General features: G+C 40.3%; 1 protein-coding gene across 1 annotated transcript; it reads left to right on the top strand.

Annotated features, from left to right (window-relative positions):
- Positions 1–5,713: 5,713 nt before the first annotated feature.
- On the top strand, positions 5,714–13,563 carry LOC147655652 (uncharacterized). Its single transcript, XM_086898911.1, has one exon. The coding sequence runs from the start codon at positions 6,368–6,370 to the stop codon at positions 8,123–8,125; it is 1,758 nt and encodes a 585-aa protein (XP_086755037.1). The 5' UTR covers positions 5,714–6,367; the 3' UTR covers positions 8,126–13,563.
- The last annotated feature ends 4,598 nt before the right edge of the window (positions 13,564–18,161 follow it).

The raw sequence follows: 18,161 nt of genomic DNA, 5'->3' as shown, positions 1-18,161 counted from the left end.
CTTGGCTTGTATTTCTCTTAGCATTTTTATAAATTTCTCTTCCTTTTCTGTCCTGTTAAACTCTTTATCTCGACCTGTTAATTTAATAATTTCTTCATATTCTTTCCCCATCCCACTGTGGGGGTTGTAGGAAAATGGCTGTGTGGTGTTCAACAACCATTCAGACTGTATTTTCAAGTATCAAATTCTATTTAGAAACACCAAAGGTGATAAATACTTTGGCAGAATCTTTATCCTTATGTTCTTGAGAATGTCTAGTGTCAGAACAAAGCATACTCTAATATACTCAACAGTTTGCTTCATACAACTTTCCCTTGTCCTGTAGCTCATGTCTTTCTTCCTCATGTCAGGAACATCTTTATAGAAGAGCATTCTATGATGCAGTCCAAGTAAGCCATGTAATTTGTCTCACTATTGTTACAAATTATATTACCTTGATAAACATACTGTAGTACAGCATCAATAAAGGCTGTAAAAGCAACTGCAAAACAAGAACTCTAATGTGAGACCTACAGAGCAAAGACATGTTTCTTGTTGTTTAAATGTTTACATAAGAAATTCCAAGGGCTATTTTACTCCAGTGTTGCAGAACTAATCTTTACCTCAGTCTCAGTTTAGATGTGTACCTTGGGTTTACCAGTCTGTCACAAGGTGAGGGTCTATAATGATTGACATCATGCAAATGCACCAAAACTTGCTGTGGAAGCTAAAATTTAACTCTGAGGAACAGTTCAATTCTCTTTTTATGTGCTCTTTCAGTAGAAGAACAATTAAGAGCATTGCCAAAAATTTCTTAGTGAAGAATAAAGACCTAGAAAACGTGAAACATGGACACCCTTGTTTTTTCCAAGAAAAAAAATTATAAAATTTGAAGGTCCTGTGGTGCTGGAAAATGTTAAGTGCATTTACTATGTAACTTTGATATTATACTCCTTGTGCCTGGTAAAACTAATTAAGAGGAGTTGATAACAGCACACTGAGATCATATATAGTATAGCTCAATCTAATAAAATGTTCTTTATAATAATTTATGTCTTGTTTTGTTTTTTGCATTTTAAAGACTGGTTATTTATCTTCCACTGCTCAAGTCTATAAAATAATCAACTGTGAACAGCATTTTCTAACAATTCATTTATTAATAAAAGGTGTCTGTCGAAAAAAACCAAAACAATTTAGCTTAAATTGAGCTTCATTTTTCTGTAATCAAGGAGAGGAACTAAACAAGAGTGATCCTTTACAATCACAGAGTTTAACAACCATTCTCATAACTTACACAGATGACTAAATGGGTGTGTAAGAAAGGCAGTTTACATCTTAATGCTTGTATAGCTGCCATACTGACTAATTCGTCTCCTTCCATCCTGTGCAAGGCTAGGGCAGTTGCTAATGTGAATGGCAAGTATTTGACATAAAGAACAGCCTTCTGTAAAACTTTCAATTAATACCTGTAGGTGCCTTTACCACACTGAGAACAAGAGGATCTGTAATATATTAATCCCATGTTGTAAATAGATGTCTGTAACACAATGTATCTATTGACCGGTAGTATTTGTGATGATTTTCTTGGTATTGACTATTTTCTTTTACCTCAACTAATATTGCATTCCTTTAGGAAGGGAGAGGAGTTGCAATGGAGCAACTTAGAAAGAAGAGAGGGCAGTTTCTGGGGAACTTAGCAGTCTACATAAGGATCTTTAGACAGCAGTATGTGTTACCCACAACAGCTGAAGAAACACTTAGAAAATACACAGCTATGTCTCAGAGGCAATTGAATATCTTCTAGGGGCTAAAAGGAAATTTTTCAGTTCATTGCAGATCAAGAAGTTAGTGCACAGTCTGAAATCAAGCCTAATAATCATAAACATGATTATTTTGCTTCTGAATTTCTGTTCTCTCTGACCCAGTCACTGAGTTGCCTCCATTTTAAAAGTATTATAATTCTTATAAACTGAATTATATTAATCTTTAAAACTCCACAGTCATCACTAAGGAAACTGTTAAAAAAAAGTCTATATTGGTATGCATTAACTCTCTAACCAAGCTATGTCCACACTATTGTGTTAGCATCTCATGACAGACAACAACTAATTTGGACTTCATTCCCTGAATTATGTCTTGTCATCAAACTGGGAATAAAGATCTTTTTAAGAAGTCAGACAGAACTGGTAAAGAAGTCAAAGGAGAAAGAGACACTGACAACTGATAGAAATTCTAGAGTTTTCAGTGTCAATCACTACCAAGGGGTTCAAGAACCACATTCTCAAGCCAGTTAAAGGCAGAAAAAGAAAGAAAAAGGCAAAAATAAAAGCAACCATGCAACACTTTTGCTGCAGAAAGTCAGGACATCAGAGTTACAAAGCATTACGTTGTATGAGTACAAACATAAGTGTACACAGGACATATGTAAAATCTGAGGGACAAATAAAAGCAGTAGACTACTGCCATTCTCATCTGGCCATAACCAATCCAGATTTTTACACTGTTAACCATCTCAAAATCCTGATTTCTAGAATCCTAAATTTGAAACCACCACCACTTTAATAAGCTGAGAGTCTTAAAGCACAAAAAAAATTATACTGGCCTACAGGTAACTGTTTCATTTTTTAAATTCTTCTTCCAAAACAGAAAAATTTTTCCTTTTGGGGAAAGCATTTGAATTCATATGATTTTATTACAATATCGGTGTAATAAGTGTCACACAAGATGACAGGGAAATTTGAAAGGGAGGTCAGCTTTTGATAAAGCACAACTTTGTGTTTGGGAATAATAGCGGTCTCTCCAAACTGGTTTAGCCTTTAGGGATCTGTGACTGAAACACTTGCTAGTTAGCAAGTTATCCAAGTGAGTTTATTTTAAGATGTAGAAACCTGGAGTCATAACACGCCCACTAGAAACATGATTAGTGTGTGTCTGGATAGAAGTGTTACCTTGAATAATGTAATTAGGTTCCATTCATTAGGTGTTTTTATTGGTCATAGAACTAGCCACTGGTGAAGGAAAGTCTTGTTTTGCATTGCAACAGCTCACTTCACCATGCTTCATACACATGACCTGCACACAATGGAACATGTGGAAATTCAGCATGGACCCAGGGAGGGACAGCTCAAAGACAATGTTTAAATTAGAAGTAGTAGAGGAATGAAGCACTTGATCTGATCTTTTTTTATCCTTCATATGTTCTTAATAAAGTATTCTTATTCACTCAGATGACATTAAGGAGCATTTTCTACTGAACCTGCATGAAATGATGACTGAGTGAATGATTATGCAAATCACACATCAGTATTCCCGATACGTATTACACATCATAAATCCCAGGCTCCTTCCTGGTAAGAAACAACTACTGAGAAAATGAATCAGCCAAGTATCAACTGTTTCAAACATTACAAGTATTCTACATTTTAAATATAATTAAACTGCCTTGAACTTGCATTAAAAACATATTTTCAAAATACTTCTATGGTTATTTACAGCGTTAATAGTTCTTTACTGTGCTTGTGTATCAAATCCCTGTTTTAAGAGAGCTATGCAGATTATGATAATGACAATATACTGCTGGACTAGAAGCAGATATAATACTTTAATCCTTTACTGTGACACTTGAGGAGTGAGAAAAACCCATGGTTTTGGTTTTGGTGACTGCTTGTCCATCAGAGTAGGATTGCACAACCCACACTCCCTATCCCCAAGCATTTGAAATTCTGGAAACAGAATCTAAGGTCAGAATATGAATGAAGCAGAAGATGCTGAGAGAATTATAATTTTTTTTCTCCCTTGGGAGCAGTATGGCAACTACATTGTAGTTTTTCTGCTGCACCATGGCTTCCAGCTCCTCCTGTTTGCTACCCATGCTGGATGCGTTGGTGCAGGTGGTTCAGCTGGGCTGCTGATTTTACCCCCAACACTGGCAAGTTGGTACTGACAGATGCCCCCAAACTCATCTCTATTGAGCCTGGTCTTATACCCTTCAAAACTAATTTACAGCCCTCTCAACCAACCTGCCAACTCATAGACTAGAGTTCTTTTCCCCTTTTTAGACAAGTGAACCCTATCTGCCTCCAACAGACCCAGTGAACAAGAAAGAAACAAAGATAAACAAAAATATATTAACACCTAAAAAGTTTCAAACCAAGTTACATTGCTTATGATTGATACAGAAAATTAAAGACAGTTCTCTCAACAATTTTTTTGATGAAGTGCTGAATACTTAACTCATTTTATTACAAGTATCTAAATTCAAAGAAATGATCCCTACATAATTTGATTCAGCAGAGGCTGTTTCTTTAAAGAAAAGATGTATATAAGGACTTTTAGCTAAAAACTGATATAAAGTGTGTTTTTATGCAAAATATTCAAATGGAATTACTTAGAAGTCATTAACACCCTAGCACAATTTAAAAATATCTAACCATAACATAATTTTCTCTAAATAAAAATCACCTTTAGAAAATTTTTATATGGCTACTAAAAAGCCCTAAAGAATTTTTTTCCTTTGTGTTTATTAATTTTTTTCTCGTATGTTGATCTAATTTGAACAGTTTTCTTAGATTAGCTAAAATATTACTGCATGAGTATTCATTAATCTCTAATTAGCATTTTTTAAATCCTTATATTTTGATTTAAACATGCATGAAGCCTAATCTCTGTAATTGCAATTAGAATCGCTCATTTAATAAATTTTGAACTAATGAGTGTATTGTTCTAAAATTGTTTATCATCCTATATTTCACAGAAGAATGAGATTATAAAAATTTTATGGCAATGCACTCTTGGAAGACTTTTTTTAGCAGCAAGGTGCTCTTGGTCAGTTTTGGGGTTTTGAAAAATATTTTTTTTCTTCAAATTTGATATAAAACCAATAGTAGCCCCAGTTTATCTAACTATCTTAGTATAATAAAGAGTGATAGACATTTATCTGCTATGGAAGATATTTTGCCATGAATTTGTGGCTGTGACATTTCTGCTTATTAAAAAGAACCAAAGGTTCTTATTCCCTTCTGTTAACTCATAATAACTTTCAAGACAATGAGGAGTTTGTACACTGGTGTAAAGTTCATTGTACAGATTGGCAGAGTTCTGCTCACTTCCTGTTTTTAAGACAGTAAAATTCAGGACAAATAACAGCAAATTTCTCTGTACAAGTTCTTTTGCATAGAGAAAAATCACCAGGGCTAAAAATGGTGCAAACAGGTATTTAAAATCTAGCTAAGATAATATAAAAGTGTTGAATTTAGAGACAATTAAGTCAGAGCCAGATCTGATATCTGCATTTCCTAAAGACAGGTCTGATCAGTGTGTTCCCCTCCAACATACCATGGTTGCTATTTACATTTTACACTTAAATTGAGGACTGAGAAAAATTAAAGTTAGCTGATGCCAAGTTATTGGCCAGGAAAGGGCAAGACAGAATAGTAAATTTAGGGTGCCTGGGTGCCCTGGTGTGCACCTTTTGAGAAGTGCAAGGATGTGCAAAGGAGGCCATACCTGCAGCTTGAACAGCTGTGCCAGGGGGCCTTCACCATTTGGATAATTTCTTTATCACTTGGAAGAGCCCAGCTTCTCAACTGGTTGTTTGTGGAGTATGATGATGGTAATAAGGGTGGGATGGTGTCCTGGGGTGACTTTATGATGCTTGTGTCCCCAATCATCTGTTCTGTTTATGCTGGATGTTGAGTTCTGCGCCTTTAAGACTGGTTCCAAGAGTGAAGGGGGAGAAAGAAGAAGCCGCAGTTTGTTTCCAGAAACAACACTCACTCCTCCACATTCTTCTCCGGACTGTGGTGTCTGCAGCACACGGAGAGACAGCGGGACAGCTCCCCTTTGCTTTTAGTTAGTTTTTACCTAGTTGAAGCAGACAAGTTCCCTGGACTGTGTTTTTGTTCTTTTTCCTTGGATCTATTCAAAACCACTCTGGACGGAAAACCCAGACAAGGAGCTATCCCATGAACTCACACCTGCGTCCCACGGGGGCCTGGGCCTCGGCTTTTTCCAGCACCAGAGAGACTGATAAGGGACTAAGCAAGCTGACCTACATCCCACAGTAAGGATGTTCTGGATCTCTTTGAACAGTGAGAGGTTTTATTGTTTAATATTATTCCTTTTTTATGCTTGTAGATACTTTGCTTGTTAAATTAACAGTTTTTTCCACTTTTCTCCAAGGAAATCTTTTCCTGAAGAAGCTGGGGGAGGGGCCACTTGAATTTACATTCTGGAGGGACTGTATTCAGAGGTTTTCTCCCAATTTTGCCCTAAATCAGGCCAAAAACATTATTTGGCATCCAACTTGTGGCTCAAGAAAGTGGAAAAAACCTGTACTGATTGCATTTTGGTTGTACATATTTTTATTGGGATAAAGCAGTCAGTAGCCATGTTGTTTGAATTCATAATATCTCTCGGGGTGAAGGCCTTCATGTGGTTCTGGTCCCTAGGCTTCTCTGAGATTTTAATACCTTTCTGGTCCCTAGGTTTATTTTCCTATCCAGAGATAGCTCCAATATTGTCCCTAACATGTAGCTTTTACAGTGGAGGGGCGTGGATTAGAACAACTATTGTGCTGGGCTTGGTGATAATGATTTATAGGAAGTTCATACAAGTACTGGAGATAGTGCCAGATATGTTTAGTTTATGGTTTCTTCATCCGACCCCGCCTCCCAGTCCCAGTAACATGTTTTGGGGGTTTATTAGTAATTGCACACAGTTTTTTGAAGGAGGAGCAGGGGATGAGGCTTTTCAGCCTTTCCTTTCTTTCTTCTCCTTTGAATCTGCTATGTCACTTTTTGAGAGTGTTAAGGATACCACTTTACTGGTGTTTCATCTGGCAAACTTCCTCTATATGATCCACAACTTATATAGAGTGAGGCCTGAGATGCCCAGAGGAGCTGATGAGACCCCTGCCCCAGAAGTAGACCCAGGTGTGGAAAATTCTGAGTGGTGTGGAGAATGGAAGGATATGGGCCAGACCCTGAAGAAATTTTCTGAACCCCCAGCCTGGGACTTTCCACGGGAAAAAATTCAGAACCCAGCTGAGGTGGGGAAATACCTGAAAGAGAAGTGCCATGGTGATTCTAAGGAGAAACAGATCATTGCAATAAGCTGGGCCTTGGCATATGCTTATCGTACATTGCTAGATACTGTAGGGCAGCAGAGAGAGGCAGGAGGGCAGGGAGATAAATCAGCAGCTACCCCAGTCACTCAGGCTGTAGCTAAGCCAGCAGCTAAACCAGGCAGTGAGCCCAAACCAGCAGCCAAACCAGGCAGTGAGCCTAAGCCACTGGCAGTCACCACAGAAAAGAAACACAGGAACAAGACAAATCGGCCAGTGCTTGGCAATAATGATCCAGGGGAAGGACCCTCAACACCAGTTCATGACACAAAATCAGAAGTCAGAGAAACTGACACAAAATCAGAAGCTATTATTGATTCCTTTTCCCTGAAAGACCTTTGTGACCTAAGAAAGGATTACATCCAACAACCTGATGAATCTATAATTAGTTGGTTAGTCCGTCTGTGGGACGCCGCAGGTGAAGCTACAGTTCTGGATGGCACTGAAGCGAGGCATCTGAGATCCCTGTCACACGATCCGGTTATTGACCAGGAGATGATGAGGGGAGCTAACCCTCACAGTACCTGGGCATGGGTCCTGGGAAGTGTGGCAGAAAGACATCTGTGTGCAGATGATCTCTATATGCAAGAAACCCAGTGGAAGACCACAGAACAAGGGATTCTATGCTTGAGAGAAATGGCAGTGATAGAGATTGTCTTTGTGGATGACCTAAACCGTAGAAATCCAGACTTAGTGCCATGTACATCCATGATGTGGCAAAAACTTGTACGACTTGGGCCACAAGAATATGCTTCTGCTTTAGTAATGATGAAGGATGACAGGGAAGAGACTGTGCTTGATATGGCAAAGAAGTTCCAAGCATATGCAGATGCTATGCATGACCCCATACATACAAGAATCACAGCTGTGGAAACACGTCTGCAGAAATTAGAAGACGAGATGGAGGAGAAGTACCAGAAACTCAGGGAGGAGATGAAAGAGGCCTTTCTCCAAACCTCAGCAATACAAATCAGAAGTTCTGGTACCAAATGCAGAAGTCCCCCAGATCAGGACAGAAAGTAAACTGGGAATTCCAAGCACAGAAAGCTCTCAAAATCTTGTGTATGCAAGCTTAGACATAGACATGAACACAGGGTTTGATTTAAGACCTTGGAGAAGGTTTCTGGATTTAGAATCATAAGTAAGAATGTGAGTTTAGATAGAATAGACATTAAGCTAGGTTGTAGGAAAGTTTGAAGGTTTTAAAGTTAAGATATAGAAGTAGTTAAAAAGGTAATAAGATATGACAAGTAGTTTGTGTGTCATTATATGATTGGTTAAGAATGTCCACACTGCGGCAAAGACATACAAAACAAATTAATTAACTATTGGTGTAAAAGTAGAAACATTATTTCATGGCATTAGTTCATTGCCTAATTAAACTTTAAAAACTCTTGTGACCTGTGGTCTTGTGACCACTGACCAAGAACATCTGGTGAATATGGTGAAGATGCTCTCACTCCTTCATGAGACTGTAGAAGAACAATAATAAATAATGTTTAAAGACATCTCCCTGTGGTCCCGTCCCTCTCAAAATCCCGAGAATGCACCCCACAAGCTGAGCTGTGGCTCTTCCTGCATGATGGTGAAGAAAACATGAGGAGATGGGATGGAAAACCTGCTGCTGCTCTAGCAAAATGGGTGCTTGAATTGGAAGACAGCAAGACCCAGAGAGGAAGTTCCACCAGAAAAAACAGCTCCAGTAGCCCGTAGTTGAACTGCCAGGTATGATGATGATGACATCACATCCAATCCCCTTGAATGAACCTCCAGATGCCTAGGGAAAGAAGGATAACCAGGCTTAGAGGAGGCCTGCTTCTAGCCAGGTAGAGGCTAGGGAAAACTGTGTCTTTTGGACTGTGTGGATTCATTGGCCTGGCACATCAGAAACACAAAAATATGAGAGCTTGGTGAACACTGATGCTCAGTGCACATTAATCCCATTGAGACATGTGGGGGAAAAACCTGTTTCTATTGCTGATGTGACAGGGGGATCACAGGATATTGCTTTGGTGGAAGCAGACGTGAGCCTGACTGGAAATGAGTGGAAGAAACACCCTATTGTGACTGGCCCAGAGGCCCAATGCATTTTGGGCATAGACTTCCTCCAGAATGGGTATTTCAAGGACCCAAAGGGATTCAGGTGGGTGTTTGGGATAACAGCTGTAGAGACAGAGGGTGTCCAGCAATTGAACACCTTGCCTGGACTATCAGAGAACCCATCTGCAGTAGGACTTCTGAAAAGAAAAGAACAGCAAGTACCAATTGCCCCCTCAGCTGCTGGATGCACTGCTGGCAGTACAGAACAACTCAAGATGCTGTGATCCCCATCCACAAGATGATCCAAGAACTAGAGAGACAAGGGGTGGTCAGCAAAACCCATTCACCCTTCAACAGCCCCATTTGGCCTGTGAGCAAGTCTGACATGCCTTGCCTGGATTGAATGGAGATTGATTGTGGACTATTGTGCATTGAATGAAGTGACTCCACCTCTGAGTGCTGCCATGCTGGACATGCTGGAGCTCCAGTATGAGCTGGAGTCCAAGGCAGCGAAGTGGTACACCACTATTGACATTGCCAATGCATTTTTCTCCATTCCCCTGGCAGCAGAATGCAGGCCTCAGTTTGCTTTCACCTGGAGGGGCATGCAGTATGACTGGAACTGACTGTCCCAGGGGTGGAAATGCAGCCCCACCATCTGCCATGGACTGATCCAGGCTGCCCTGGAAAAGGGTGAGGTTCCAGAACATCTGCAATACGTTGATGACATCATTGTGTGGGGGAATATGGCTGCAGATGTGTTTGAAAGGAAAGAAGATAATTCAGTTTTTCTTGAAAGCTGGTTTTGCCATCAAGAAGAAGAAAGTCAAAGGACCTGCTCAAGAGATCCAGTTCCTGAGGATAAAATGGCAAGATAGACAGCATCAGATTCCCACTGAGGTCATCAATAGGATCACTGCAATGTCTCCACTGACCAGCAAGAAGGAAACACAGGCTTTCCTAGGCACCATAGGTTTTTGGAGGATGCACATTCCTGAGAGCAGCCAGATTGTGAGCCCTCAGTACCTGGTCACCTGCAAGAACACTTTTCAATAGGGCCCTAAACAGCAACAAGCCTTTGCCCAGATCAAGCTGGAGATCGCTCATGCAGTAGCCCTTGGCCCAGTCAGGACAGGACCAGATGTGAAGAACGTGCTCTACTCTGCAGCCGGGAGCCACGGTCTGTCCTGGAGCCTTTGGCAGAAAGTGCCTGGGGAGACTCAAGGCCGACCACTGGGATTCTGAAGCTGAAGTTACAGAGAGTCCAAAGCCAACTACATTCCAGCAGAGAAGGAAATTTTAGCCACCTATGAAGGAGTTCAAGCTGCCTCAGAGATTGGCACAGAAGCACAACTCCTCCTGGCGTCCTGATTACCGGTGCTGGGGTGGATGTTCAAAGGAAACGTTCTTGCTACCCATCATGGCACCAATGTCACCTGGAGCAGGTGGATTGTCCTCATCACACAGCACGCTCATATTGGAAAGCTGAATCACCCTGAGATTTTGTAGATAATTACAAACTGGCCAGAAGGTGAAAACTTTGGTCTCACTGATGAAGAGGAGCAGGAAAAAGTGACACGGGCTGAAGAAGCTCCACCGTACAACCAACTGCCAGCAGAAGAAACACGCTACGCTCTGTTTACTGATGGTTCCTGTCGGGTCGTAGGGATGAACCGGAAGTGGAAAGCAGCCGTATGGAGCCCCACACGACAGGTCGCAGAGGCCACTGAAGGAGAAGGTGGATCAAGCCAACTTGCTGAACTCAAAGCCGTTCAACTGGCCCTGGACATTGCTGAAAGAGAGAAGTGGCCAAAGCTCTACCTCTACACTGACTCATAGCCAGTGCTCTGTGGGAATGTCTGGAGAAGTGGAAAAAGGCTAATTGGCAGCATAGGGGAAAACCAGTCTGGGTTTCTGATGGAAAGACATAGCTACCAGGGTAGAGAAACTGTCTGTGAGGGTCTGTCATGTAGATGCCCATGTCCCCAAGAGTTGGGCTAATGAGGAGCATCAAAACAGTGAACAGGTGGATCAGGCTGCAAAGATAGAGGTGTCAAAGACAGACTTAGATTGGCAACACAAGGGAGAGTTGTTCCTAGCTCGATGGGCCCATGACGCCTCAGGTCATCAAGGGAGACATGCCACCTATAAGTGGGCACGAGACCGAGGGGTGGATCTAACCATGGACAGTATTTCTCAGGTCATCCATGACTGTGAGACATGTGCCATGATCAAGCAGGCCAAGCGGTTGAAGCCCCTCTGGTACAGTGGGTGTTGGTCCAAATATAGGTATGGGGAAGCCTGGCAGATTGACTACATCACACTGCCCCAAACCCACCAAGGCAAGCGCTACGTGCTCACAATGGTAGAAGCCACCACTGGATGGTTGGAAACCTACCCTGTGCCTCATGCCACTGCCCGGAACACCATCCTGGGACTCGAAAAGCAGGTCCTTTGGAGGCATGGCACCCCTGAGAAGATTGAGTCAGACAATGGGACTCATTTCAAGAACAACCTTATAAACAGCTGGGCTAGGGAACATGTTATTGAATGGGTGTACCATGCACCAGCTTCAGGAAAAGTGGAGTGGTACTAGGGACTGTTAAAAACCACCTTGAAAGCAATGGGTGGGGGATCTCAACTGGGAGCAGCACCTAGGAAAGGCCACCTGGTTAGTTAGAACCTGAGGTTCCACCAACACAGCAGACCCTGCCCAATCTGAGCCCCTGCATACAGTAAACAAAGACAAATTCCCAGTGGTACATGCCAGAGATTTGCTAGGGAAGAGAGTTTGGATCAGTTCTGCTTCAAGTACAGACAAATACATTCGTGGGGTCCTCTTTGCTCAGGGACCAGGTTGCACACCATGGATAATGTAGAATGATGGAACAATACAATATACCTCAGGGAGATCTGATTGTTGGGTGACAGCCATGAGTAAATATCACTGTTTGCTGAAAGTCACTGCTCTTGTCTGTATATGTGTACAAATATATGTGTGTATAATGTATGTGTTTGTAGAGTTAGAATATGTATTAGTTTTGGTAATAAGCTGACAGTATGGGATAAGGGGTGGAATATCCTAGGGCAACTTTATGATGCTTTTACTCCCAATCATTTATTCTGTTTATGTTGGATATAAAGTGTTGTAGTTGATAGCCTGAAATGTATCTTTTCCCATCTTTTATATGTGATTCTCCCCTCACCCCCAGCTTCTCTTTCTCCTAACTGTTTACCTGGCGTCAGGTTACCATGGTTCCTGAAGTTTCTCTCTTCAGTCCCATGGCGAGAGGCCGGATAGAGTAAAGAGAGGACCCCGCTGGCATTTCCAGCTGCTTGAAGTTTCTTTAGCCCAGGAAAGCACGGAGTTGGGAGAAGAGAACCCTTCTTTCCAACACAGAAGTTTGTAACTTTTTCCTGTCCCAGAATGCCTCTGAGCTATGGAAGCTGAGAGGCCAGGCTTACCTTGCCTTCCCTTTCTTTCCCCCCTGGGTTGCCAGGAAACCAAGCCCCCCCTCTCTCCTCCACTGCCCCTCTGTGGAGAATACTCCTACACCTTTGTGGGCATTTGAAGAAGTTGGTGTCTGTTATTTCTTATCTTGGTGTGTGTAACCTTGATTTGTAGAAAGTTTGTAAGATGTACTAACTGAGAAAAATAATTGGTTCTCTCTCTGATGTTCCCTCCCTCCGAGAAACCCTGTTAAAAGAGACCCCCCCAGACCCCAAATCTTTTGTTTCTCGTCCTTTGGATTCCCCTTCACAGAAATAAACTGTGGAATGCAAACCAGAGAGAGAGTCCCCCCCTGATTTCTTTACTTGCTCTATAGACTTGAATTCTTGAAGAAAATCAGTGAACCCCACAAACATATGCTGGCTCAAAACTCGAGTGAAGAGAGACTTCATCACTGAGCTAGCCGGGCCACACTTGAGAAGATCGAGTCAGTAAGGTTCTGCACCTTTAAGTTCCTAAAGAAAAGGAGGGGAAAGAAGCCACAGCTCATTTGCAGAAATGGCACTTACTCGCCGCCATGCTCCTCCAGACAGTGTTGTCTGCAGCACGGACAGACAGTGGGACAGAGCTCTCCTTTGCTTTTATTTAGCTTTTAGCTAGCTGAGGTAGAGAAGTTCCCTGGACTGTACTTTTGTTCTTTTTCCTTGGATCTGCTTAAACCTGCTCTGGACTCAAAACCCAGAAAAACACCAGGAGCTCACACCTGTAGCCCACTGGGGCCTGGGCCTCGGCACTTTCCAGCACAGGAGGGACTGATAAGAGACTGAGTGAGCTGAGCTACACCCAAGGACTTTTTCTGGATTTGCCATCTCATCAAACAGCAAGAGGTTTTATAGTTTAATTTTTTTTTTTTTTTTTTTTTTTGCTTCTAGATACCTTACTTGTAAAATAAACAGTATTTTCCACTTTTCTCCAAGGAAATCTTTTCCTGAAGCAGTTGGGGGAGAGGCCACTTGAAGTTGCTTTCTGGAGGGACCCCATTTGAAGGTTTTCTCCCAGATTTTCCCTAAATTAGTACAGCTGGTCATTCAGTTGCTAGATTTAGCATGTGAGTAGCCCTATACTTCAGTATTAGCTTTGCCAGCAACTGGCCACAGACTGAGTGCTTGCAAGACTTCAGGACTGAGCTGTGTCACAATTGTAACATTTGACTTTTTCTTGACCTGCCTGCAGTATTCTTTCATTTGGTTTAACTGTGACTTTTTTTTTTTAATTAAGCAGGGGTCCATTACTGTTTTTTTTTTTTTTCTTCTTCTTTTGTGTTTACTTTGTGCAATCACGACTTTATATACAAAGTAGTCACAAATATCTAGTCTTTGCAAATATATCATTCTACAACTAATGTAACAAGATGCAAAGAGAAGAGTACTGTCAGGAAAGCAGAGGCCTTGATTTGTGGTTCCCTCCACAAATGCAGTCTCAAGTTCTGCATGCAATCTCATCCTCTCAAGCTTATCTTATCAAGCATGTGTTGTAGTATGCAAAGAGTGTCCAGACATCACATTTGCTGCGTTTCCCATATGTCTATTAAACATGAAAAAGGGTCACCATTAGTGTTCACACTGCCTCTCCTCCTGATTTCCTTGCAGCCTTTATTCTGCTTTTTTCTCAAGAGCAGTAAGTTCAGATTGCATCTGAACTACGCCGGACAGTGCTCAGGAATCTACAAACACACAGCACAGAACAAGCCCCTCCTATAGCTGGGTGTCTTCATTTGTCTTTGCTGTTGAACTGTGTATAACACTTCAGTTTGTATGAAACAACCAAAGAATATTAAGGGACATTATGCTGATGAATAAGATTAAGCTCCAACTTAGACAGGAAGGAAGTTGAAGTGCATTTTTCCAGGATTTGATTTTGGTTTTTTTGTACTTTGTCAGGATAATGCTTGCATTAGGGAGTTTTGAAAGTGTTCAGAAGACTAGTTCTTAAGAGAAGAGTGACTGAAGGGAAAAGTTGGGGAGTTAAATTGACATTTTAGGGTAAAAACCAGTTATTTTCTCATTCAATGTTTTCTATAATAAAATAAATGACAACTAGAAGTATCTTAATTGAAAATGTTTCCATTAATATTTCAGCTAAGCTTCACAGCAAGATATACCTCTTCATAAGTACATGAAGAGGTTGTTAAAAACGCTTGCGATGTAATGGTTTTGCTGATAACAGTAAAATGTGGAGCTGAGCTCAACAGGATTGATTCAAGTACAGGGCATGTTGCTGGAGGTGTGTGAAAGTCAAACTAGTTAAAAACATGGAAATTAATACTTCAATCAGCTTAGCATAAAGTTTGTTCAAAATCTTGTTAGAAATTTGTGAACCCATCCTCCCTTCACCTGCAGAGAACTTGCAGAATTTAGCTAACAAAAGCCCTTTTATTCTCTGTGTGAGGCCTGCATATTTTATAGGATTCATTCAATTCTTCAAAAACTTTGAAAATCCAATAATAAACTACATATATACTATACTGAAATCATACAAACACTGTCTGAAGTGTTTGAGAATCTCAAACTGAGAATTCTCACAGCACTGAGAATCCTTATAGCATCTTCCAAAATTTGATGCAAAGCTCAATTTAGATGTGCAAGACCTAGACATGTCTGATTAAAACTGCTTATATTAAACATTTTATCAAAACTCCTTATATTTTCCTTATTCTCAGCCTTGGGTATGTGGGAGGGGGGGATTCCTTGAATGAGTGAGGCTGAAGAACATATTTTTAATAGAATATTAAATTTTCATCAATGACTGTTGTCATTGAAAGACACAATGTTAGCAGATACTGTATTTTCTCTTAACTGCACTATGAAAGTGTAGATAAACAAGTGATTACAGCTGCTGTTATGATTCAAATCTCTTACCCACTTCCAACACAGTCCTCACAACAATACCTTGGTGCCTCAGATAGATTTAGTCATTTTATGTATGAACACAACATAGATGACAAAGATTATTATTATCATCTTTACTTAAATAAAGGAAACAAAAGGACAAGTGACATGAATGAGATCAAGAAAAGGACTAGTGTGTTGCTAGATTGGACATTATGCAATATTTTCTAGGAATTGGTGTTTTTATTCCCTTTTTTTGGAAAAGCATTGCTGTGATTAGACCTATAACATATAGGAGGTCTGGCTCTGCAATTTTCCCAACCTGCACACACTGAAGTGACTGCAATACTCTAATGTGTTGTGTAAAGGAGCAAGCACATTTTGACTGGCTTATAATATATTTCAGAATTTGGGAAGCAACCATATAACCTCTGGGGCCAACCAAATAAGTTTCATGAAGATGAATTTTGTATGAACCTCTATATTTGTGTGGTAGTGTTGCAAGCATGGACAAAAGAAAGAAAAAGCAGGTGAAACCTGTAGAAGCACCTTCTCTCCACTCTATCCTTTCTCCACCTCTCATCATAAACAAAGCCATGAAAATGTGTTACTGGTCCCTAAAATAATGTAACCTTGAGCATTAGACATTTAAAGAGTAACAAAGAGCATACATCCATCATCCATGGATTTTGGCAGGAAGGAGGACAGTTATCCCTTGTGCAATTCCAGTTGTTACCCAACAATTACAGCAATCAAGAAAGAGGAATCACTCCAGCATCATCTCTCACAGCTCAAGAGGAATCACTCCAGCATCATCTCTCACAGCTCAGGACATATGACTAAATCAACATTTCTACTTAAATCATAGACTAATTCACTGTGCGAAGACAACTAGGTTTGAAATTAGAGAAAACTGGGCAGTTATATTTACATTCCAGCAGAAGTTATAACTTGATCCCATAATCACATATATAGGATGAAAACCCCCCTGAAATTTCTTCATTTTTAAACTTACTTCTCACAATGTTTTGCTACCACAGACTCAGCAAACATAAGTAATTTCGAAATTTAAAGTGTTCTTTCACATTTTCATATCACCTTTCCCCAAGGCAGTGATGGATGCCACAGAACTGCCAGTGTGAATTCAGTTGCAACATGTGAATAATTATACCTTCATTCCACTTGACTTTTGGGCTAGATAACTAGGCCCTCACAGTTTCCCTTCCAGAAACCAGTTCATATAGCTGATTTACCACTTGAGCAATACTCATAATACAAGTATTGACATGGATTTACACATGAGCTCTTTAGGAAAACATTTGGTGTTCAAGTTGACTGCATATATTCCAGGAGATAGCAGTTCCTTCACAGTATCCAGTGTATAGTACCCCTGGAAACAGAAATATGATGAAAAGAGTAGTGTGTGTCAACCTCAACAGACAGTTCTAACAAAACTGTCTCTCTGTTCTGTTCTCTCTGACCCAGTCACTGAGTTGCCTCCATTTTAAGAGTACTGTAGTTCTTTTAAACTGAATTCTATTAATGTTTCTAGCTTTTATTAGAAACAAAGCTAGGAATGCTGCAGAGCCTTATGAACAATGAAACATTATCAGCTCTTGCTATTTGTCATAATGTGACCCAATGCAGCATTAGATCATTACAGCAGGCACTGAATCCCTGGGGAAATATTTCAGTGCAAAACACAGTGATTTCTCTATTGAGGTAACCAACCAAATGAAGAATATTTTGTTGTTAAATCAAAAACTCCATTCATCATGGACAGCAGATGAAATGTAGAACTTTGTGCTTTTCAGTTCTACTTTATTTGGCAAAACCATTGAAAGTTTACTCTTAACTAGATGAATAAAAGGTTTACTTCAATGAGCAAGGTTTTTTGAGTCAGCAAATAACGATTAGAGAAATTTTTGGAGAGACTGCTTTTTCACAGTAGCTTTTACAGCGCAAAGAGTACAAGTCACAAGGCTCCACCTGATTATTTGAGAAATAGCTTTAGAAACTGCAGATGACAACAGATATACGAGAAGATTTTTGCATACATGTACCATGAAGAATCTTTTTCAGTGAGAAATGTAAACATCAAAACTAAAACTAAATGGTCATTATGGTCTTGAATCTTTTAAACCAATGCTACTGGTAATTTTGAGTCCAGCCCTGTACTAGTTTACCATTTACAAAATTGAAAGGTGAGTAAAAGGTTAAGTTTACACACTTATCTGTTCACTAACAATAGAACACACAGCCTGGCTTAATTTCCAAGTTACATAACCCTGTTTAACACACTGTTTTAGCTACAATACTAAGCATCTCTTGATATGTTAATACTCTGATGCTTAAAACCTTGCTGATTCTAGTTAATGCACGAAGGCATCTGTCTCATCTTTGTGATTTGCATCCAAACTTTCTACTTATGTTTTTGTCAAACACTACCTCACACTACCTCACTTTAGCAACTGCTACACAAGACTTAATTGCTAATTTTATGATGATTTATTTACAACAAACAAAGTGATTGACAAATCACACAAATCCTCAATATATTAATTTTTGCAAGATCTTTAACATGCAGTGTGCCCTTGACTACATTCTTCTTGTGTGAAACTTGAGAACTGATAATACAACAAAAGGATATTTGGAAGGAATGAATCCACAGTTTTTAAAG

The sequence above is a fragment of the Cyanistes caeruleus genome, chromosome 1 (assembly GCF_971803275.1).
Source record: "Cyanistes caeruleus chromosome 1, bCyaCae1.hap1.1, whole genome shotgun sequence".
Lineage (NCBI taxonomy): Eukaryota > Metazoa > Chordata > Aves > Passeriformes > Paridae > Cyanistes > Cyanistes caeruleus.
Note: the sequence above shows the minus strand (reverse complement) of the source record. Positions and strands in the feature narration are given on the sequence as shown.

Bases quoted from the DNA above. Each gene is read 5' to 3' on its own strand.
- LOC147655652 (XM_086898911.1), top strand. From the start codon at position 6,368: ATGTTGTTTGAATTCATAATATCTCTCGGGGTGAAGGCCTTCATGTGG.